Raw genomic sequence first — 24,008 nt, forward strand, 5'->3', positions numbered from 1 at the left:
AAGCTGGGGACAGGATCAAAGTTCCTGTGCACGTGAGTCACAATCAGACTGGGGTTCACCAGGGGTTGGTCAGCGTGGAGACTACATCCCAAGTTCCTATCTATCTTTCCAGCCAATTGAAAAATACTAGACCTACAAATGATTGTTTGTCAGATTGGCTGAAATAATAGACAAGGTGGGTCAATTATAAAAAGTAAAAGGACACCAAAAAGAATTGAAAGAACATGAACAGATTTTGTACATGTTTATAGCACGATTTTTACAAATAAGGGAAAAAGGTGGAAAAAGGACAAGTCTCCATCAGTGGATGAATGGATACACAACATGTGGTGTATCCATACAATGCAATACTAGTCAGCCTTAAAAAGAAAGGGAGGGGGGCGGAGCCAGGATGGCGGCGTGAGTAGAGCAGTGGAAATCTCCTCCCAAAAACACATAGATCTATGAAAATATAACAAAGAAAACTCTTCCTAAAATAGAGACTAGAGGACACAGGACAACATCCAGACCACATCCACACCTGCAAGAACCCAGTGCCTTGCGAAGGGGGTAAGATACAAGCCCCGGACCGGCAGGACCCGAGCGCCCCTACCCCCGGCTCCTGGTGGGTAGAAAGAAACCGGAGCGGTTTTTTTTTTTGGAGAGTGCTTTTTGGAAGCCTTAAAGGGACAGGGACCCCGGTGCTAGGGAGGCAGGGTGGTGGGACCGGTGAGCGGGTGCCTGGGACCGGTGCCTGAGGACAAAGAATATTGTGCATTTTTCCCTGTGGGACTGGTGGGCGGGTGCCTGAGACCGGCGCTTGAGAACAGAGGAAATCGCGCGTTTTTCCTCTTTTTTTTTCTCTTTTTGGCGAGTGATTTTTGGAAGCCTTAAAGGGACAGGGACCCCAGTGCTAGGGAGGCAGAGCAGCAGGACCAGTGAGCGGGTGCCGCGGACTGGCACCTGAGGACAAAGAATACCGCGCATTTTTCCCTGCGGCGCCGGTGGGTGGGTGCCTGAGACCGGCGCCTGAGGACAGAGGAAATCACGGGTTTTTCCATTTTTTTTTCTCTCTTTTTGGCGAGTGCTTTTTGGAAGCCTTAAAAGGACAGGGACCCCAATACCAGTGAAACAGGGCAACAAGACTGGTGAGCGGGGGCCTGGGGCCGGCGCCTGAGGACAAAGAAAATGCGCGTTTCTCCCATTTTTCTCTTTTTGGCAAGTGCTTTTTGGAGGCCTTAGGGGGACAGGGACCCCAGTGCCAGGGAGGCAGGGTGGCAGGGTGGCAGGGCCAGTGAGCAGGTGCCTGGGACCGGCGCCTGGGGACGGAGAGGGTCACGCGTTTCTCCCCTTTTTATTGGCGAGTGTCTTTTGGAGGCCTTGGAGGGACGGGGACCCCAGTGCTAGGGAGGCAGGGCAGCAGGACCGGTGGGCAGGTGCTTGGGACCAGCACCTGAGGACAAACAATATCGCACGTTTTTCCATTTTTTGTTTTTTTTTTTTTGGCGGGTGCTTTTTGGAAGCCTTGAAGGGACAGGGACCCCGGTGCTATGCAGGCAGGGCAGCAGGACCAGTGAGTGGGTGCCTGGGACCGGCGCCTGAGGACAAAAAAAAATCGCATGTTTTTTCCTTTTTTTTTTTTTTTTCTGTTTCCTCTCTCATTGTTGCTGTTGTTGTTTTGGTTTGGAGAGTGCTTTTTGGAAGTCTTAAAGGGGCAGGACAGGACACTTAGACCAGAGGCAGGGAATCTGGGGATCTCTGGGCCCTCTAACCCCCTGGGCAACAGGGAGCACAGAGGCCCCTTATGGAGATAAATAGCCTCCCAGCCACTCCCCTTCCAACGGGGCTCCACCATTTTGGAGGAGCAGCCCCAGCTAGGCCATGCCCACAGCAACAGCGGAGATAAACTCCATAGCAAACGGGCAGGTAGCAGAAGTCCTGTCTGCGCACAGCTGACAAGCATAAGCCACTAGAGGTCGCTATTCTCCCAGGAGAGGAAGGCCACAAACCAACAAGAAGGGAAGCTCTTCCAGCAGTCACTCATACGAGCTCTGCAAACTATCTCTATCACCATGAAAAGGCAAAACTACAGGCAGACAAAGATCACAGAGACAACACCTGAGAAGGAGACAGCCCTAACCAATCCTCCTGAAAAAGAATTCAAAATAAAAATCATGAACATGCTGACAGAGATGCAGAGAAAAATGCAAGAGCAATGGGATGAAGTCCGGAGGGAGATCACAGATGTCAGGAAGGAGATCACAGAAGTGAAACAATCCCTGGAAGGATTTATAAGCAGAATGGGTAAGATGCAAAAGGCCATTGAAGGAATAGAAGCCAGAGAACAGGAACGTATAGAAGCTGACATAGAGAGAGATAAAAGGATCTCCAGGAATAAAACAACACTAAGAGAACTATGTGACCAAGCCAAAAGGAATAATATTCGTATTATAGGGGTACCAGAAGAAGAAGAAAGAGGAAAAGGGATAGAAAGTCTCTTTGAAGAAATAATTGCTGAAAACTTCCCCAAACTGGGGGAGGAAATAATTGAACAGACCATGGAATTACACAGAACCCCCAACAGAAAGGATCCAAGGAGGACAACACCAAGACACATAGTAATTAAAATGGCAAGGATCAAGGACAAGGAAAGAGTTTTAAAGGCAGCTAGAGAGAAAAAGGTCACCTATAAAGGAAAACCAATCAGGCTAACATCAGACTTCTCGACAGAAACCCTACAGGCCAGAAGAGAATGGCATGATATACTTAATGCAATGAAACAGAAGGGCCTTGAACCAAGGATACTGTATCCAGCACGACTATCATTTAAATATGATGGCGGGATTAAACAATTCCCAGACAAGCAAAAGCTGAGGGAATTTGCTTCCCACAAACCACCTCTACAGGGCATCCTACAGGGACTGCTCTAGATGGGAGCACTCCTAAAAAGAGCACAGAACAAAACACACAACATATGAAGAATGGAGGAGGAGGAATAAGAAGGGAGAGAAGAAAAGAATCTCCAGACAGTGTATATAACAGCTCAATAAGCGAGCTAAGTTAGGCAGTAAGATACTAAAGAAGCTAACCTTGAACCTTTGGTAACCACGAATCAAAAGCCTGCAATGGCAATAAGTACATATATCTCAATAGTCACCCTAAATGTAAATGGACTTAATGCACCAATCAAAAGACACAGAGTAATAGAATGGATAAAAAAGCAAGACCCATCTATATGCTGCTTACAAGAAACTCACCTTAAACCCAAAGACAAGCACAGACTAAAAGTCAAGGGATGGAAAAATATATTTCAGGCAAACAACAGTGAGAAGAAAGCAAGGGTTGCAGTACTAATATCAGACAAAATAGACTTCAAAACAAAGAAAGTAACAAGAGATAAAGAAGGACACTACATAATGATAAAGGGCTCAGTACAACAAGAGGATATAACCATTCTAAATATATATGCACTCAATACAGGAGCACCAGCATATGTGAAACAAATACTAGCAGAACTAAAGAGGGAAATAGACTGCAATGCATTCATTTTAGGAGACTTCAACACACCACTAACCCCAAAGGATAGATCCACTGGGCAGAAAATAAGTAAGGACACACAGGCACTGAACAACACACTAGAACAGATGGACCTAATAGACATCTATAGAACTCTACATCCAAAAGCAACAGGATATACATTCTTCTCAAGTGCACATGGAACATTCTCCAGAATAGACCACATACTAGCTCACAAAAAGACCCTCAGTAAATTCCAAAATATTGAAATTCTACCAACCAATTTTCAGAGCACAAAGGTATAAAACTAGAAATAAATTCTACAAAGAAAACTAAAAGGCTCACAAACACATGGAGGCTTAACAACATGCTACTAAATCAATGAACAAATCAAAATAGAGATCAAGGAATATATAGAAACAAATGACAACAACAACACAAAGCCCCAACTTCTGTGGGCCGCAGCAAAAGCAGTCTTAAGAGGAAAGTATATAGCAATCCAGGCATACTTGAAGAAGGAAGAACAATCCCAACTGAATAGTCTAACATCACAATTATCGAAACTGGAAAAAGAAGAACAAATGAGGCCTAAAGTCAGCAGAAGGAGGGACATAATAAAGATCAGAGAAGAAATAAATAAAATTGAGAAGAATAAAACAATAGCAAAAATCAACGAAACCAAGAGCTGGTTCTTTGAGAAAATAAACAAAAGAGATAAGCCTCTAGCCAAACTTAATAAGAGAAAAAGAGAATCAACACAAATCAACATAATCAGAAATGAGAATGGAAAAATCATGACAGACTCCACAGAAATACAAAGAATTATTAAAGACTACTATGAAAACCTATATGCCAACAAGCTGGAAAACCTAGAAGAAATGGACAACTTCCTAGAAAAATACAACCTCCCAAGACTGACCAAGGAAGAAACACAAAAGTTAAACAAACCAATTACGAGCAAAGAAATTGAAACGGTAATCAAAACACTACCCAAGAACAAAACCCCGGGGCCGGACGGATTTACCTCAGAATTTTATCAGACACACAGAGAAGACATAATACCCATTCTCCTTAAAGTGTTCCAAAAAATAGAAGAAGAGGGAATACTCCCAAACTCATTCTATGAAGCCAACATCACCCTAATACCAAAATGAGGCAAAGACCCCACCAAAAAAGAAACTTATAGACCAATATCCCAGATGAATGTAGATGCAAAAATACTCAATAAAATATTAGCAAACAGAATTCAACAGTATATCAAAAGGATCATACACCATGACCAAGTCGGATTCATCCCAGGGATGCAAGGATGGTACAACATTCGAAAATCCATCAACATCATCCACCACATCAACAAAAAGAAAGACAAAAACCACATGATCCTCTCCATAGATGCTGAAAAAGCATTTGAAAAAATTCAACATCCATTCATGATAAAAACTCTCAGCAAAATGGGAATAGAGGGCAAGTACCTCAACATAATAAAGGCCATATATGATAAACCCACAGCCAGCATTATACTGAACAGCGAGAAGCTGAAAGCATTTCCACTGAGATCGGGAACTAGACAGGGTTGCCCACTCTAACCACTGTTATTTAACATAGTACTGGAGATCCTGGCAACGGCAATCAGACAAAACAAAGAAATACAAGGAATCCAGATTGGTAAAGAAGAAGTTAAACTGTCACTATTTGCAGATGATATGATACTGTACATAAAAAACCCCAAAGACTCCACTCCAAAACTACTAGAACTGATATCGGAATACAGCAATGTTGCAGGATACAAAATTAACACACAGAAATCTGTAGCTTTCCTATACAGTAACAATGAATCAATAGAAAGAGAAATCAGGAAAACAATTCCATGCACCATTGCATCAAAAAGAATAAAATACCTAGGAATAAATCTAACCAAAGAAGTGAAAGACTTACACTCTGAAAACTACAAGTCACTCTTAAGAGAAATTAAAGGGGACACTAATAAATGGAAACTCATCCCATGCTCATGGCTAGGAAGAATTAATATCGTCAAAATGGCCATCCTGCCCAAAGCAATATACAGATTTGATGCAATCCCTATGAAACTACCAGCAACATTCTTCAATGAACTGGAACAAATAATTCAAAAATTCATATGGAACCACCAAAGACCCCAAATAGCCAAAGCAATCCTGAGAAAGAAGAATAAAGTAGGGCGGATCTCACTCCCCAACTTCAAGCTCTATTATAAAGCCATAGTAATCAAGACAATTTGGTACTGGCACAAGAACAGAACCACAGACCAATGGAACAGACTAGAGAATCCAGACATTAACCCAGACATATATGGTCAATTAATATTTGATAAAGGACCCATGGACAAACAATGGCGTAATGACAGTCTCTTCAACAGATGGTGCTGGCAAAACTGGACAGCTACATGTAGGAGAATGAAACTGGACCATTGTCTAACCCCATATACAAAAGTAAACTCAAAATGGATCAAAGACCTGAATGTAAGTCATGAAACCATTAAACTCTTGGAAAAAAACATAAGCAAAAACCTCTTAGACATAAACATGAGTGACCTCTTCTTGAACATATCTCCCCAGGCAAGGAAAACAACAGCAAAAATGAACAGGTGGGACTATATAAAGCTGAAAAGCTTCTGTACAGCAAAAGACACCATCAATAGAACAAAAAGGAACCCTACAGTATGGGAGAATATATTTGAAAATGACACATCCGATAAAGGTTTGATGTCCAGAATATATAAAGAGCTCACACGCCTCAACAAACAAAAAACAAATAACCCAATTAAAAAATGGGCAGAGGAACTGAACAGACAGTTCTCCAAAAAAGAAATACAGATGGCCAACAGACACATGAAAAGATGCTCCACATCACTAATTATCAGAGAAATGCAAATTAAAACTACAATGAGGTATCACCTCACTCCAGTAAGGATAGCTGCCATCCAAAAGACAAACAACAACAAATGTTGGCGAGGCTGTGGAGAAAGGGGAACCCTCCTACACTGCTGGTGGGAATGTAAATTAGTTCAACCATTGTGGAAAGCAGTATGGAGGTTCATCAAAATGCTCAAAATAGACTTACCATTTGACCCAGGAATTCCACTCATAGGAATTTACCCTAAGAACGTAGCAATCAAGTTTGAGAAAGACAGATGCACCCCTATGTTTATTGCAGTACTATTTACAATAGCCAAGAATTGGAAGCAACCTAAATGTCCATCAGTAGATGAATGGATAAAGAAGATGTGGTACATATACACAATGGAATACTACTCAGCCATAAGAAGTGGAAAAATCCAACCATTTGCAGCAACATGGATGGAGCTGGAGAGTATTATGCTCAGTGAAATAAGCCAAGCGGAGAAAGAGAAATACCAAATGATTTCATTCATCTGAGTATAAGAACAAAGGAAAAACTGAAGGAACAAAACAGCAGTGGAATTACAGAACCCAAAAATGGACTAACAGGTACCAAAGGGAAAGGAACTGGGGAGGATGGGTGGGCAGGGAGGGATAAGGAGGGGGAAGAAGAAGGGGGTATTAAGATTAGCATGCATGGGGGGAGGGAGAAAGGGGATGGTGGGCTGTACAACACAGAGAGGACAAGTAGTGATTCTACAGCATTTTGCTAAGCTGATGGACAGTAACCGTAATGTGGTTGTTAGGGGGGACCTGATATAGGGGAGAACATAGTAAACATAGTATTCTTCATGTAAGTGTAGATTAAAGATTTAAAAAAAAAGAAAGAAAGAAAGAAAAGGGGGATTACTCCTTGATAGGATAAAACTATTGGTAAATCAAAGAACAACGCATGCTTTAAATATCCTTAATGTTGATCACTTAAAGGGTGTCAGATGATCAGCTATGGAGGTACTCTTTTCTGATAATATTCCTTTCTCTTAATAAAAAAAAAAAAAGCAGTTTCTGTGTGCTGACCTTCAATGAGTTCTGCACAGTGGTGTAGAGGGCATGTCAAAGTGTGGGCAAAGGGTCTGTTTGTTTCTATGCAGAAGATCAAGGCCTAGCTTGGATACCCAGAAAATGAACTAAGATACAATATGAGGAGGAGCTTCCGGCATCAGCACTCTCTGGAGGACTTGTGCCAGGGGGATGATCATCAAAAAGCCTCCACAGGGATCTGGGCGATGCTGCGGTTGTGGCTGCATCCACCCCACCGTTTCCTGGACTTGCCATTGGAATGGGGAGGGAGATGTCTAGGCTGGCATGTGCATACAGTGAGACAACGAATTTGACCGGATCTGTACTGTTGGAACTCAACCAGGAGTTGGGAGGGTTGCAAGTTGTAGCACTCCAAATCTTATGACTATAGACTATCTATGGTTAAAAGAACATATGGGATGTGAACACATTCCAGAAATGGGCTGCTTTAATTTGTCTGATTTCTCTCAGACTGTTCAAGTACAGTTGGACAATATCCATCATATCATAGACAAATTTTCACAAATGCCTAGGGTGCCTAAATGGTTTTCTTGGCTCCACTGGAGATGGATGGTAATCATAGATTTGCTTTGTTTATGTCACCGTATTCCTATTATGTTAATATGTGAGCGCAAATTAGTTGGTAGTTTAAAACCTATACATGCTTAAGGTACTCTGCAAGAAGATATGTCAAAGAAATAATCAATCCTCCCATGTTTTCTTCCATATGCTACCTCTATAGCTTTCCTTCTTCCTTCCTAATTACAACCCTTAAATAGAATTCGTGCCTCATATCGAATTTACCGAGTATCATAATTCCTCCAGGTGGTAAAGATACCTCGAGACAAGTGCTGGGCATAGAAGCCACAGGGCATAAATCTGCAAAGAAGTAAAAAGCTAACCTTTTCAAACAATATGGCTTCTCTCTCACTTACCAACTTTACATTTCCCTGTATGGCCCCGGAAGATGACTGGTTAGCCAGAGACGGGTAAGATTCCTCAAGGGAGGAACAACCTAAGACAGGCACAGTCGCAGGGGGGCCATCAGGTGAGAAATTGGGGATCAACAGAGGTGAGGCTCAGAACCTCACCCCCCCTGTTTTGAGAGAAATCTTCTGCATCCGTGGATGTTTTGCTGCCCTTGTCTAGCTTGGATTAATACTTAGTCCATAGGCACACACCTGATCATCTACATGTGCCCTCTTACAGCACTAAACTATGTTTTCTACCTTTATCTTGCATCTACCTACCACTTCAGCATTTTATTAAAAATAATAATAATAATAATAATAATAATAATAAAGGGAGAAATGTGGGATCAACATATAAATCAAGTATAAAAATCAAATGAATATTCATATTTGACCTGATTGTTTATAGTTCATAATGCATGATCAAAACCGAAAGTTTCTATGATGACTGCCTTGTACTGTTCACCATGTAAGAATTTATTCACTATGTAAGAATTCGTTCACCATGTAAGAACTTGTTCGTTATGCTTCAGAAGATTGGAGACTGATGAGAATTAGGCTTGAGATGGATTAATGATTGTACATTGAGCATTGATCCTCCTATACAGAATTTTATTGTTGTTAACAACCATTTGATCAATGAATATGAGAGATGCCCTCTCAAAAAAAAAAAAAAGAAAAGAAAGGGAATTCTGACACATGCTACAACGTGGAAGATACTTGGGGACATTATGCCAAGTGAAATAAGCCAGTCACAAAAAGACGAATGCCATATGATTCCACTCATATGAGATACCTAGAATTATCAAATTCCTCCAGACAGAAAGTAGACTGGTGGTTTCCAGGGGCTGAGGGGAGGCAAGAAAGGAGAGTTAATGTTTAATGGGTACAGAGTTTGAGTTTATAATATAAAAAGATCTCTGGAGATGGATGGTGGTGATGGTTGCATAAAAATCTGAGATATGAGGGTATAATTCATCTGGTTTGATGATTATAATAAAATAATAACAATAATGGCATCTATTGAGTGCTTCCTTCACACGAGACCCTGTGTAAGGGGTTTGAATGTATAAAGTGATTTAATTCTCCCCAAGCCCCATGGTATAGGGTCTGTTCTGATCCTCCCTTAGAGATGAGAAAATGGAGTCACCTGAAATTTAGCAGCATTAGGAAGTTACCCCAGGTGGTGTTTTCAAGGGTGGGACATGAACTGTCCTCTGGCCCCAGACTTCAGTAAATGTTTGCTACCCATGGGGCACTTGTGTCAGAAGGACTATGGGGAAGCCCTGTGTTCCACAGCTGGGTTATCTCTGAGCAGAGGACAGACGGTATAGGAGGTACAAATGAGACTCAGAAGACACCAGAGATAGAAGTGGCTTGGACAGCACAAGTCCCCAAGAATTTTCAGAAAGTGAGCAAGAACATTAGAATTCCTATAGGATGTGGTATGGGGCCTGAGAGCATAGTCTATGTAATACACAAAGAAAAAGAGTAAAGGACAGACACAAAGACCAACATCGAGGGAGTGACAATCTCGAGGTTTCCATGAGGAGAAAGTTGATAGGCGGCCACAGTACTCTGACACTCCCTTTGATGTGCCTTGCTTAGTTCTGCCGCCAGCTTTCTGGTGGTAAAGAGTCAAGATCTTCAGCCTAAAACCTACCCTCTGGGAGAAGGAGGTCCTGAAAGCAGTTTTCCTAAAACTTTGACATGCATCAGAATCTCCTGAAGAGATGATTAAAACCCAGATTTCTGGACTCCACCTCCAGAATTTCCCATTCAGTAGGTCTGAGGTGAGGCCCAGCAATTTGTATCTCTAATGAGTTTCCTGGGGTGCTGAGGAGCTGGTTCAGGGGCCACTCCCTGAGGACCATCTCCTGACAAGATGCCTTGGAGAGGGTGTTTGCAATAAAAAATATGCTGTCATCTAGATTGTATCCAGCATGGCTGCACCCTGATGGCCCCTCCTCCCGGCCCCCAGCCATGGGCCAAAGGAAAGACCCCAAACAGAGCTGTGTGAGAGGATGAAGTGGCTGGAGCTGGGGGGAGGCAGTACCAGGCCATCCCAGGTCAGAAGGAGCGGGCTGGGCAGGCAGGCTGGAGCCCAGCCCTGTGGAGGGCCTGTAAGCTCCAGGCCCAGTGCATACACTCTTTGGACCACACAGTGATCTCATAAGGCGGACACCAAGGATGCTGCTTTCACATGTGGAAACTGAGGCTGGGAAGAAGGAGCTTGTTGCTCACTGAGACCTAGGGTGTATCTGCCCCCAAAGCCTCTCCAACACTACCTTCCCTGGGAGATCCAGCCTCCCAAACACTGCTCTCTCCCCACCTATCCTGTGAGGCAAGACCTTGCTTATATCACATGTGTTTCCCTGAGCTCCTGAGCCAGGGCATGTGTGCATGTGCAGTGTGGCGGGGACAGGAGGCTCTGAGACGTAGTAACAGATTCCTTAGCTTCTGTTCCTGCTGGTTTGGAGAGTCCCCACACTGCAGGCCCCAAAACCAAAGATCTTTGAACATGGAACACGTGACCTCCTGCCTTGCCTGCCCTACCCAAGGGCCACACAGACTGTGCACTCAGCACTGCCATGGCTATGACCCACCCTGAGTTCCCTCAGTCACCCAGAGAGCCCTGTCCGTGGACATCCCCTCCACCTCCCACTTCCCTCTCCTGTATCTCACCCAGCTGCCAGCGAATGTATGTGAGAGCATCTCCAGCACAGGCCAGGTGTCCACAAAGTGCCCTTCCTCTTGCCCTGCAGCTCACAGGCCTCACAGCAGCAACTCCCACCACCACACCACCACCACACCCCTTTGGTGTGTGCTGCCACACCCAGGCTCCAGCAATCTGCCTGCAGGAGGGAGCCTAAGGCTGCATCTCCCTCTGTGGTGTACTCGGGTCCTCCGTCACTCCGTAGGGCCCAGCCTTGAGGCTGGGTAAGCTGCCCTGGTCCCACCCTGGACTCAGCTTCTCTTTGGCATCACCTCCCTGCTGGCCTGGCCACAGAGACTGTCCAATCTTGGTTTTCTCACAGAGATGATTTGAATGGACGTCAGAACACTGAGTGGACCAAAATGACACCTTAGAGGTGAGGACTTGGCCACCTTGAAGACGAAGGGTGGAACCCAGGAACAGGAGGGCTGACCCAAGAGCAAGGCTCCAGGGAAGAACCAGAGCCCATGCAGGGCACCACAGAGGGCAGGCAGGGAAACCGGCACCCTGCACACAGAGGCCGGAGTGCAGAGGAGTTAGTGCCAGAGTGCCCTGGGGCAAGGGCCAGCCATCACCCCACGCTGCCCATGACCCTCCAAGGATCCTCTCCTCCCCATCAGCCAGGGCTAAGGGTGCCTACAGGCAGAGAACAGAAGAGGCCAGGGGCCTGTTTCCTGCCTCCAATGACTCAATAGGAGAAGGAGGCAGCCCAGGTTGTTTGCAGAAGTTCAGGAATTCCCCCCAAGACTAATATTGGGACTCTGACTGACAGGAACCAGGCAAGTTAGGAAGCATCTCCCATAGCCCTCAACACTTCCTTTTTCTGATTCCAGCCCACACCTCGCAGCCAGCACACACCTCTGTGGTTTGTGTAACAGCAACAGAATATGGGAACTTGCAGCATCCTGCAGAAGGGGCCCAGTCTCATATCTCGATATCGACTTCCACATTGTCAGCAATGGCCAGGGAGCAGTTCCCTTGACCAGACCCTCGAAGCTTAACTGCACTGAGTTGTCACTGTCCGCACAGAGACATGGGCCGCTGACAGCACAGAAGGTCCAGCCGCATGACTGGGAGCCTCTCTAGCGTGGGAGCTAATCCCTGGCTCTGTCTCCACTGATGCTGCTCAAGTAAGGATGGCCACAACGGAAAGAGAATCTACTAACAAAACCGTCAATGTTCTCTAATTTTAGAAAACTTGTGCTATAGGGTGCTATAGGTATTGTTATTCACATTATACAGGTGGTCAGAGCAAGACTCAGAGAAACTGAGATTCAGAGAAAATAGGTAACTCACCAGTCAAAGTAGGCATCAGAATCAAGGCCAAACCCAGACTTTTCTGACTTCAAAGCCCTCCATCCCCTTCTACCACTCATGGCTGTCTTGACACAGTGGTCAGCAGTGGTAAGAATATACCTAGGGGGCACCCTGGGTACTAGCTGGAAACACTGCGGGCAGCCTTGCAGGGGGGCTCTGGCTGGGCTGGCAAAGTTGTTGCTGACCCTTGGCCCAATGAAATCTAGCACCAGGCCTGCTGCCTGGCCCCTGCTCACACTGCAAGTCCCTATGCTCTTGCCATCCCCCAGGGAAGATGTGATCTCTGGGAGCCACAGGGCCAAGGGTTCAGTAAGCCAGGCATGGGATGGGCATGGACTGAGCCCTCAACACTCAGCCCCCAGGCTAAGCAGCGCAACTGCAGCTCTATTCAGCTTTCTCCATGTGACAGGTTGTTTGATTATTAAACACACAAGGAGCAGAATCTCCTGTGGCCCAAACACTGGGCTAGAAAGCTCAAGTCAGGGGAGCATGAGTGGGCAGCAAGGGAAGAGACACAGTGGAGAAGGTGCTGGGCAGGAAGGTGCCTAGCTGTGGGGCACAGGAGCTCAGGCCCAACCTGGGGAGGGGCCCGAGGTCTAGGAGGGATTCCCAGAAAAGATGGTGCCCATAATGGGCACTGAGGGATGGGGGCCAGGTGAGCCCAGAACCAAGCAGAGGGACCCCCAAGGAGACATGCATGTTCAGGAAAATGAGTGGGGTTCAAAGGGGCTGGATCATAGGGAGCAGCGATGGAGTTGAGGGTGTATGTTGTGAAATGGCCACGAATGCCAGTAATGGACACAACCGTTGCACCACGCAGTCATCCTGGGAGTCACTGTGGGCCCTCAGCAGACAGTGACAACCTCCTGCTAGCTGCTGTCCCAGGCCCTGCTCCGAGGTGCTCACAGCCTGTGAGGGACAGGAGTCAGAAAAAGGGAGGCTATAATACAATGCATGCAGTATGCCCTTTGGAAGAGGAATCCAGCACTAAGGGGGCAGAGGAGGAAGAAACTGGTTACTGGGGTGAGATGGGGTGGAGGGGCAGGGGAAGATGGTAGAAGAGGCTTCACAGAAACAGGGAAGGAGAAATAAGGCGGTGGACAGGTTAGTGAATTGCTCCCAGTGAAGGAAACACAAAGGGGACGGGGGTATGCAGGGTGGAGGTAGTGGGCAAGGGCTGGGTCAGGAAGGTCTGCAGTCGCAAGTTGCCCCACCCATTGCTCACCCTCCATACTCCCCGGGGAGTGAAACCACCAGGGACTTTGCAGCAACCTTTAGATTTCTCAGGCCACTTGGTAAGGCTCAAGAGACGAAAAGATTTCCAGGATTGGTCATCTCATACAATCATCCTATTTTAGCTTTTTAAATTTCAAGTATAATTTGGTCAGAAAATAAACACCAAAATCACTGGTTAAACTTTCAAATGTCTCTGAAAGTATGGATTCCTGACTTACAAGCAAATAAGCATCTCAATTCTTACCAAACTGTTGACTAAATCAGAGAATGAATTAAAGAATTAATTCTTAATTCTCATGGATCATAAAAATCACAACAAAGCAAGGACAGACCATTCCCATCAAACATCAAGAGAATTACTGGTGTTCTTAGGCTCCCTGTCTTCTACCATGCTAGGATATTTGGATCCTGAAAACTGCTTTTAGGTTAATTCAGATGGAAGTCTGCCCTATGATGCTTTCCATCCAAGTACAGAACAAGGAAACAACTGTTCTGGCAGCTGGGAAGCAGGGTCGTCAAGCCACTGGGCAGAATCTCTTTGCCCCTATGCTGCTTAGTTCTGCACCTCTAACTAACAGGAAGTGCCTAGAATAGATGCCCCTTAAGGGTCTGCCCACCAATGAAGGTCTACTTTTCAAATTAACCTCATGTTCAGAGCCTTCAAATATCTCCTCTGAGACCTGGAATATGTTTAAACAGAATGAGTCTCCTGCAGGCTGGTGAACTTCTTCATGTGTGAGGAATACTTTCTCACCTAGACCTAATCCTCCTGCATGCCCAGGAAATGGGAGAATGGCACCAAGGAAATTCAAAAGGAGCCAAGGAACCTCAGAATGTTACACAAGTGGGTGAAATGGGTGCCTGCCCTCTGTGGGGCTTCTCCTGGCAGCTCAGCCTGGGCCCACTATTTCTTCACCTCTGTCCCAGCTCTGCTGTGGCCAGCCTCTCTGTCTCCAGTCTTCCCATTGCCCCCCACCCACTCCATTGCTCCAGGCTCGGGAACACAGTCTACCATGTCACTCTCTTGCTCAAGTGTCTTCAGTGGCTCTCCATGTTCTTCCCAAGCTCTTGACCCAACCTCCTTTCTTGCCTAATTTCCCACTGCACCCCCAGTGGGGTCTGGCCAAATGAACTGTCCATTCACACCCTGACCCTTGCATTTACTCAGGTGTCTCCTTTCCCTAGAAAGTTCTTCCTTGCCTTGCTTCCTTCCAAACACAATTCCTGGCTGCCTCCTGGACACAGGATTCCCTGATGCCCCAATCAGGAAATAACCCTCCTCTCTCCAACTTCCCAGCTCCTGCCACCACTGGGCCATCCTGTGATTAGAAAGCAGCCATACAAGCACGTGACAGCACTTCCCAGTTTGCAACATTGCACCCACACATATCTCATCTAATAATTACAGTATTGTGTGCAGGGGGACACACACCACATGTGAGGTGAAAAGGGGAGCCTGGGAGTGAATGTCACTTGTGCACAGGCAGTTTGTGGAGTCAAGTAAAATAAAAGTGCACACATTGTAATTCCCATTTCTCTGTACCTACCACCGCTAATAACTGAAACTCATCAATTTCTTCCTTGTTATCATTATTCGTGAATACTTTTTCTTCCTTGTTCCTGTCTCCTTACTTCTAAGTGTTTTTCAGTTTCAAAGTGCCATAATTATTTAATGGTTTTTTGGGGGGAGGGCGACCATCACGTTAAATGCACACCCCAAAAAGAGACTATTTAGACACTAAATTGTGTAAGGAGAGGTCTTTCTTGGAGTATTTCGGACAGGAGACTGTGAGGGGACGCAGTAGAATTCCGAGGGATAACTGCCCCTTCCCTCCGTCATCCCAAGATGGGGCCATGGTCCCATTTCAGTTATCCTGATCTGCTAAGGTTGTCATTTACGTAATGAAGTGTTCCCGGAGACAGGTGAATGTAAGGAAATGTAAGGAAAAACTAAAATAGAAGACTCTATTCCGACTGCAGGGTGGTGCCCCAGGTTTGCCTGGTTTACTCTCTTTTGAATATCTGGACGTTGCCCCAAACTGATTTCCCGGTCCTTTAGTTATCCTTCACTCTCAAACCCCGTGGCAGTGCCCCCAAACCTCCTCTCTCACCCAGGGCAGCTGCTGCACATGTGCCGGATGCACGTGTGGGGGTGGGAGTTCGGTTGCTCACGCTCCCATCCTAGGCTGCCCACGCTCTCATCAGAGACCCAGGAAAAAGAGCCGCAGGGGCGTTGGGCCCTGCCTTTGTTACACGCGTCTTTCAACCTGCAACCTTATGCACGTTGGAGCCACTGTGCCCTAGATCATCGGGTCCCTGCTCAAAAACACGGAGGGAGAGCCCTGTGGGCTCAGGGAAGCATGTTTCAACACTATCAGCTCCCCCTACTCTCTGATTAACCTCCGTAACACACAATTTCTTCATGTGAACATATCTTTATTCACCTTTGTGTATCTTTTTATATTTTGTGTCTATCCTTTAAAACACATCTCAGTGCTACTTGGACAATTTTCTTATTATTGTTTTATATACACTACATACCATATATGTACTGTATATATATGCAATATGTATACATATATATACACACACATATATAAGCCTACTACTTTTCACATCCAAGCATATTTTATTTGTAATTGATGTAAAAGGTTACATTGCACCAACTGTCCATCATTGCCGCTCTCACTTCCTAATAACAGGATGTACAGGTATCTCTGCTGCTGTTATAGGCAATACTGGGAGAAGGCATCCCCATGCAGTCTTTTTATTTGCTAAGAATCACCAATGAAGATGAATTGTCAAGAAAATGATTAACCATTTTCCATAAGGGAGGAGCCCTTTTCATACTTCTGCCAAACATTGCCTGTTTCTATCCCAAAGTATTGTCTTCTCAACTCTTTGTTGTTAGTGTTGCCTAATGCAAAGCACACACGCCTTAACATCAGGTGGAACTAGGTTCAAATCTCAGCTAAGTCACTTCCTGTCAGAGGGTGATGAACCTTACCTCTCTGAGCCTCCATTTTCTCATTTGCAAAATAGGAGTAGTGAAACTGATCTCATTGTGGAGATTAAATGAGATTACAAATACCAGTGTTCTGCCCAGTGCCTGGTTTATTTTAAGTGCTAAATCCATTCTTCTCACCCTCCATACTTTTTTTCCCCTTGGAATTATTTGGGACGAGCTACTTTCCACTTTCTTAACTTCCCATCCTTCTTGAACTCTGTTCCCCACAAAAAAATATCCTGGCGGAAGAACAAGAAGTATCACTCCTCTGAAGAGTGCTGCTCAACAGAAATATAAAGCCAGCCACAATTCAAGCCACCTGTGTAATTTAAAATTTTTAGTAGCCACACTTAAAAAGTAAAAATAAATAGGCTAAATTAATAAAACCTATTTATTTAATATATTTAAAAGTATTTTTTATTTAACCCAATGTGTCCAAAATATTATCTTTTCAATATATCATCAATATTTTTAAGTATTACTGAGAAATTTCACATTTCTTTTTCTGTTGCTTGTAATATCTTTGAAATCTGATGTGCATTTTATACCTACACTACATCTCAATTTAGACCAGCTCTGTTTCAGGTATGGCTAGAGAGTACTGTATTGGATAGCATAGGTCTAGGACTGAGACTTGAAGATTAACAGGTATGCAATGTTTCAAATGAGACCATCAGCCAAGGGCTTAAGAACGTTGCCTGGAGACATCATCTCAGGTGCGAAGTGCATAGTGATCATTTGCAGCTCTTGGAGAATAAATGCAAAGCCCTCGCTGCAACTGGATGGGGAACAGCAACTCTGTAGTGTGGCTCAAGGAGCTCTGAGAAGCTCATCTTCCCCCTCTCCTCCGTGCACAAGGTATCGCTCACTCTCCCCCAGGTAGCCACACTCTGGTTTCGTTAGCCCCTGCAGGAAGGTCACATGGGGGCAGGTGGTGCCAAGACTTCTTTTCTCCACTTGGAGATGTCTAATAGCCCTCTCAACTTTGTATGTTCAACCCTGTATTACCGAATGCAAATATGTTCCTTCTGCCTTTGACCCAGCTCAATAAATGACAATTCCATGCACCCTGTTCCTGTGGAGTCATTTCTAACTGCTTTCTCCCACATCCTACACCTCAAACACCATCAAATCCCACACTCAAAAAAGCAGGTCACCACTCTGACCACCTCTCATCACCTCTACTACTATGGCACTGTAGCAAGCCACCACTATGTCCAGCCTGGATTATCTCAACAGCCTCTTAACTGGTAGTCTTGCTTCTACCTTTGCTACCCAGAGAAGATCTAAAATGATTCTTCTTTAAATGCAAGCATACATATTTTTAATGAGTCAAAAAACATATTTTCAATGGCAATAAAATTATATAAAAATACAAACCAGTAATGAGTGAATCTAGGCAAAATATGAACTATTTTATGAAGAAAGTAATAAGATTTTATTAAATACTTTAAATAGGTCTTAGTAAATGAGGAGACATACGTGTTCATGAACTGGATAAGTTGTTGTCATAAAGATACCACTTTCCTCCAAATTTAATTTGCAATCAAATCTGAACATAACTTTTTTATTGAACCTGATAAGCTGATTCTAATATTCATATGAAAGAAGAAAATACCAAGAATGTCATGACAGAATGAAAAAAGAAGGGAAAAAAATATATGAAGAGACTCTTTCTAGATATTAAAATTTATTATAAGCTTATAGTAAATAATATTATATAGTATTGTCAAAGGGATAAACAAATTGACAGAATGGAAAGAACAGAAGCCCATATATGTATATATGCCATGTACATATACATGACAACTTGATTTACAACAGAGCTGCTGTAGATCAGTGGCTAAAAAAAAATGGCCTTTCTAATTAATGGAGCTAAGACTCCTGGCTATCCATATGGAAAAAACAACAAAAACAACAAAAAAACAACCTCTACCTCACACCATACAGAAAAAGAAATTATTTCTAGGTGAGACTAAAGACTTATATGTGAAAGGCAAAAATCATTTTAAAAAATTTTTTTTAATGCAAGAAAATAATTGTATGACTTTATAGTGAAGGAAAATTTCTCAGAACATAACAAGTGTCTATCATAAGGAAACATTGATAACTTAAGCTTGTTTGAAATTAAGAAATTAGGCCATTAATAGAAGTCACAACAAATATAAGGAGACGGCATGAACAAGAGGAAAACATTCATAACATACAAAATAACAAAGGATTGATATTAGACTACACATTAAATTACAAAAAATCTGTAGGGTGAAAGGCAGATGACTCCATAAAGAAATGGGCAAAAGATTCGTACTGGAAAAGGAATCCAGAACAGCCAATGAGCATATAAAAAGATGCCTAATGTTAGTAATCCAGGAAATGCAAATTTAAAACAGACAGCTTTTCATTTTCACTGGACTGGCAAACATGAAAACTCCAACAATGTCAAATGTTGGTGAAGCGGTGGAGTAATGGAAACTTCTACGTATTGCTGATGGGTGGGTACAATGGTATAACTGGTTTGGAAAATGATTTAGAATCATCCAGTAACGCTGAAGATATGTATGTCTTAGAACCTACGGATTCCACTCCTAGGGTACATGCCTTTGGGAATTCTTGCACACATGCCTCAGGACATACATATGAGGAGAGTCCCAGCACTGCTTGTACATGCGAGAGCACCTAGCAGTTTATAAAAGAAAAGAAAAACAAAACTAGACGTATCCCAGTGGCCTTCAACAGTAACATGGAGAACTACGCTGAGATCTATTCATACATAGCAGCACCCACACAGCAGTACACAGGAGTGAATTAGAGGCACGCACAAGACGAAGGAACTTCAGAAACATAATTTGAGCAAATTAGGCAATTCTCAAAGCATATTTAATCCTTATTTACAAAGCTCAAAACATGCAAAACTAACACATATTTAGCAATTGAAATATGTGAGGTAAAACTATAAGGAAAACCAAGGGAACAGCCCCAAATTCAGGATAATAGTTTTCTGTGACAAGACTGGGAAAAGGACAAGCACAGACGACTTCAAAGATGCTGATCATCTTAAAAAAGAAATAAACACTAAGGTGGCTGCACACAGGGGTTATGTTGCTTTTACTCCTTATGCCCTATATGCTTTTCCTAAATTTCCTTTTGCATCTCCTCAATGTGCTAGAAGCTCCCAAGTCTGGGGGAGTAAAGTCCAGGTCCTCACACTGGACAGGAAGGCCCTCCCTGACCTGACCCCACCCCATCCCTCTCAGGAGGGGCACCTGGCATGCCGCTCGCCCCTCTCTGCCACCTTGGCCTCCACCAGGCTTCTTCCAGTGTCCTTTGGTTTTCTTGATTCTCCTGCCCCAAAACGCCTCTCAGAAACCCACACGGCTCAGGCCCTCCTTTCCTTCAGGACTCCACCCAGAAGGCACATACATTCCCAGCTCCTGACCACCCCCCTACTCCCTGCCCCCTGCTGTCCATCCCCTTCAGCCCACAGCATCAAGCGCCGCCAGCCCCTGACCGCTGACCCTTGAGCCTTCAATAGTAAATGGCAGGAAGTGGCTCTCAATAAATACTTGTTGAATTATTTAATGGATGACTGCAGAAAATCAAGTCAAAGTCGAATCACCCATAGAAAGGGTAATTCATGTGATACATGAAACCTTAGTTGCCAGATGAGCTCTTTATCGCTTTGGAGAGGCTGGTTCATCATTCTGTGAGGTGCAATTTCAGGGGGAGAGAAGAGCAAATTCCCAGTGAGCCAGGTGGTCCTGCTTATTTAGAAAATGGCATTTCTAATGTTTGACGTGGTAATTCCCATGAGGAAGGGGGGCCCAAAGAGGCACCTACTTACCAGATCCTCAGGGAGTAGCCAATCACAGGCCCAGACAGAGCCAGCTCTCTCTCAGTGACTAGTCTGAAGTGGCCCACTCGGCTCAGCACCCTTCAGAGGCCTGCATGGGGGCTGGGCAAGGGAGTGTCCTGGTCAGCACCCCCACCATCCTTGGAAATTGGTCCAGATAAGCTTGGATACAATCTCTGCTTGGTGTGGCAGGTCACCTTCCTTAGCAGAACAGTGAGAAAGGACTTGATCTGAGGTAGGAGGATGAGAGACGGTCCAGAAGCCCAGCCTAGCACAGCACACTCTAACAGTGACAGACACCCAACAGACCCAGCCTCCGGAGTGGCTCTGACTGCCCGCACCACCCTCCCAGCACACACTCTAGCTCATCAGCTCACCTCCTCTCCCACACCCACATGCCCAGATCAGGCACTGGTGGTCACGTGCGTTCCCATGCTCCACTTTCTAGGAGGAGGCCAGTAGGCCCAGCCTGAGAGAAAGGAACCCCAAGCCCACCTCAGACCTGGCCTGGTGTGACCAAGTGAAAGATGACCTACCAGAGGTGTGGCAGTCTGGGCCTGTAGACATCAGATGGCGTGGGTGCCCCCATACCAGGCCACAGCCCCTCAGGCTTGCAGGGAGGGGACTTAGCCCAGCATTGTCAGGCTTCAGCAGTGTTTCACTATGAATCACTCAAACTGGGTCTCTGCTCATTTCCTGGAGAAAGCAGAAGTGGAGAGTCATCAGATGCCTGATTCCGCCTATTCCCCAACCATCAACAGAACTGCCTGAGTTCCGGTAGGTGGCTCCAGCCATGCAGAGAAGCCTCTCAGGGCAGAGGTTAAGCAGTGCTGGGTGCGGCCTAGGACAAAGAAGAAAAGCTAGTGAATAGTGGACACAGACTTTAGCTCTGTGCTATTGGGCTAGAGTTTTCCTTTTTTCCTAGCCCCTTGCATCCTCTCTGAGCCTCCAGAAAAATGAGGATATTGATGGTGTTTCGACGAATTTAGAGATTTATCAAAGTGCATCCACGAATGCTGCATGGGTTCATCAGCCCCCTCCCTGCCAGGCCCAGGGAAGGCCTCTCACTTGGATTCCTTCCTTCATCCTCAGACCTAACTTGATCAACGAGTCCTCTAAGGTCAGATGGCCAGTGGTGGTTTACACTGAAGTAATAACAAAAGAAAAGTCTAAGTAATATAATGGAATTCTCTTGAAACTCAGTACCAAAATTCTATTTCCTTTAGGTATCTTAGGTTGATTAATTTCATATCATCTATACATAACGTCATCCATGCAGGATCAGCCAGCATGACCACTCTCACAGAATACTTTCTTGTGCCATGTGAGCAAGAGCAGTGGTTAGTATAGATTACTGATCCTTAAAGCCAGCTCATCACCTGCTCCTAGCTCACAACCAACTGACCATTTATGAGCAACTGTAAGTGAGAGGCAGCATCATCTGTTATGGGAGATAAAAAGGCTCTGAGATTGGTCCAAAGGGGAAAACAACTTTGTAATGAAACCACAGCTCTCACCAGTGCAAACTTGCCAGTAGACAGCAGTCAAAATAGGAGACCTGTCCAGTTTAAAACTGAGGGCACATGCCCATGCTGATCCCATGACCATTCCTTGGCAGGAGTCAAAAATACCAGTATCCCTTCCTGAGTTTTCATTCTTTATCCTCTGTCCATGGGCAGAAAGGAAGCTGAGATGGAAGCTGGAGGGGTGCAGCACAGTGGGGTAACTGGGATTATCCTGAGACATGCAATGGTGTTTGCAGCAAGAATCACCTTGCTGAGCTAGAATGGGCTCCAGTTTTTTTTTAGAGCAAGAAATTAAAATCTATGGTAATACTATTTCCAAAATCTATCATGTTGTATAGTCTGTACATTATGGGCCAAAAAAATGTTAATTTTCTAGGCAGCTGATACAAGACTCTTACCTAGGGAGAGACCTGCTTTTGTTGACTATAGATAATAGGTTAGGAGAGGTGAGGCTCCTGGGTTGAAAATCTCAGTTGAAATCCTCCCTGCTAACTAGGACAACATCTTTAAGTCTGCTTCTTATTTGTGGAATAGAATTAATGCAATATTATAAGGAACAAATCAAGTAGTATTTGCAGGAGGGTTTTTAAACACTAAAAAGAGCAATACAAATAGAATCTGCTGCTATTACTATTGAAAAAGTTGCCCTTGGTAAGATACTGACGCAGTTAGGGAAACTATGAACTGCTTATATAAATGTGTATTTTTGTTAAAGGGGAATGGTGAGATTCTATGATTTTTTTAAATGTCCAAAAGCAGCACTTATACTTCTTCTTCCAGTTATAACACTGTAACTGGTACAGGACACACCCTCCCACTGAAAGTAACTCTAAAATAGGGTGACTGTATGAGACAACTGTTTTCAGACACTGAAGAGCAGGCAGCATAAAACTGTGATCTCTGAGACAAGAAAAACACATTAAGGGAGCCCCACAGTTGCCCTGGCTTTCTTCTTATGGGTACTTTCCTGCCATGACATAGGGACATAGCCCCAGAGCAGTAATCTCCCTGAAGTGGACAGGTGTAAAGACAAGGTGTTCCAGGCTTCTGAAGGGGTTGGAATGTTCAGGGCCAGGTTCTGTGAAAAATGTGTTTTGTGGAAATTCATTGTGAATGTACTTAGTCAAGGATTACCTATGCATGCATAGGGTAAAACTCCAACAGACCTAACAGAGATCACCTGCTCCAAGGGTGAGAACTGAGTGGAGGTAACAGTGATTGGGCAGTGTTAGGAATGTTGGAATTACATCCCATCAAGAGTGGAAAGACCCCACTGAGCATCTTGGGTTTTTATCTTATACCCTAGAAATGCCACACCAGATAAATAAGAACCTCATCCTTTTGTAGAAACCATGAATTACTGACGAGTTTAAAATTGAAATAAAAGAGCCTTAACAAAGAATAAAAGAATGCCTGGCAGAACCAAAAGGAGACTCCAGTAATTTAACTGCCAATCAGAACAAAACACATCATCCTTTAAAAGAAGGAGACATGATGCGGTATTCCTTCACTTTGTCCAGCACACAGCTAAACCTAGTGTGAATCTGAAGAAACAGAAAAGTGTGACTCATAGCAAGAAAAATAACTATCAATAGAAACAGACCCTAGGATGAACCAGATGTTGAAATTATCATTCAAGAACTTTGAGAAATATGTTCAAGGATTTAAAGGAAAATAGGTGTAATAACTACAAGATGGGAAATTTCAGCAAATGAATGGAAAATATTAGATGATTAGAATGTAAATTTTGAAAGTGAAAAGTATATCTGAAATGAAAATTTTACAAATGGACCAACAGCAGATTGGTAATTGCAAAACACATTAACCAACTTGATGACCAATTAACAGAAATTATTCAATCTGGAGGACAAAGAGAAAAAGATTGAAGAAAAATAAAGATGCACTCAGCTGCCTTTGGAAGAATATCATATGGT

At 44.2% G+C, this 24,008-nt stretch overlaps 1 protein-coding gene across 10 annotated transcripts in view; it reads right to left on the reverse strand.

Annotated features, from left to right (window-relative positions):
* WDFY4 (WDFY family member 4) overlaps nucleotides 1-21,237 on the reverse strand; it is a 320,292-nt gene extending 299,055 nt beyond the window's left edge. For 8 of the 10 annotated variants that reach the window (XR_012133296.1, XR_012133297.1, XM_073241220.1 and 5 more), the window contains exon 1: nucleotides 21,085-21,237. Coding sequence is in view for 6 of the 10 variants with exons in the window: in XM_073241220.1 (XP_073097321.1) it covers nucleotides 21,085-21,115 (31 nt within the window). In the remaining 4 variants the exon portion in view is untranslated. The other 2 variants (XM_073241221.1, XM_073241222.1) reach the window with 2 other exon arrangements.
* Between the last annotated feature and the right edge of the window lie 2,771 nt (nucleotides 21,238-24,008).

The sequence above is a fragment of the Manis javanica genome, chromosome 7 (assembly GCF_040802235.1).
Source record: "Manis javanica isolate MJ-LG chromosome 7, MJ_LKY, whole genome shotgun sequence".
NCBI classification, from domain to species: domain Eukaryota; kingdom Metazoa; phylum Chordata; class Mammalia; order Pholidota; family Manidae; genus Manis; species Manis javanica.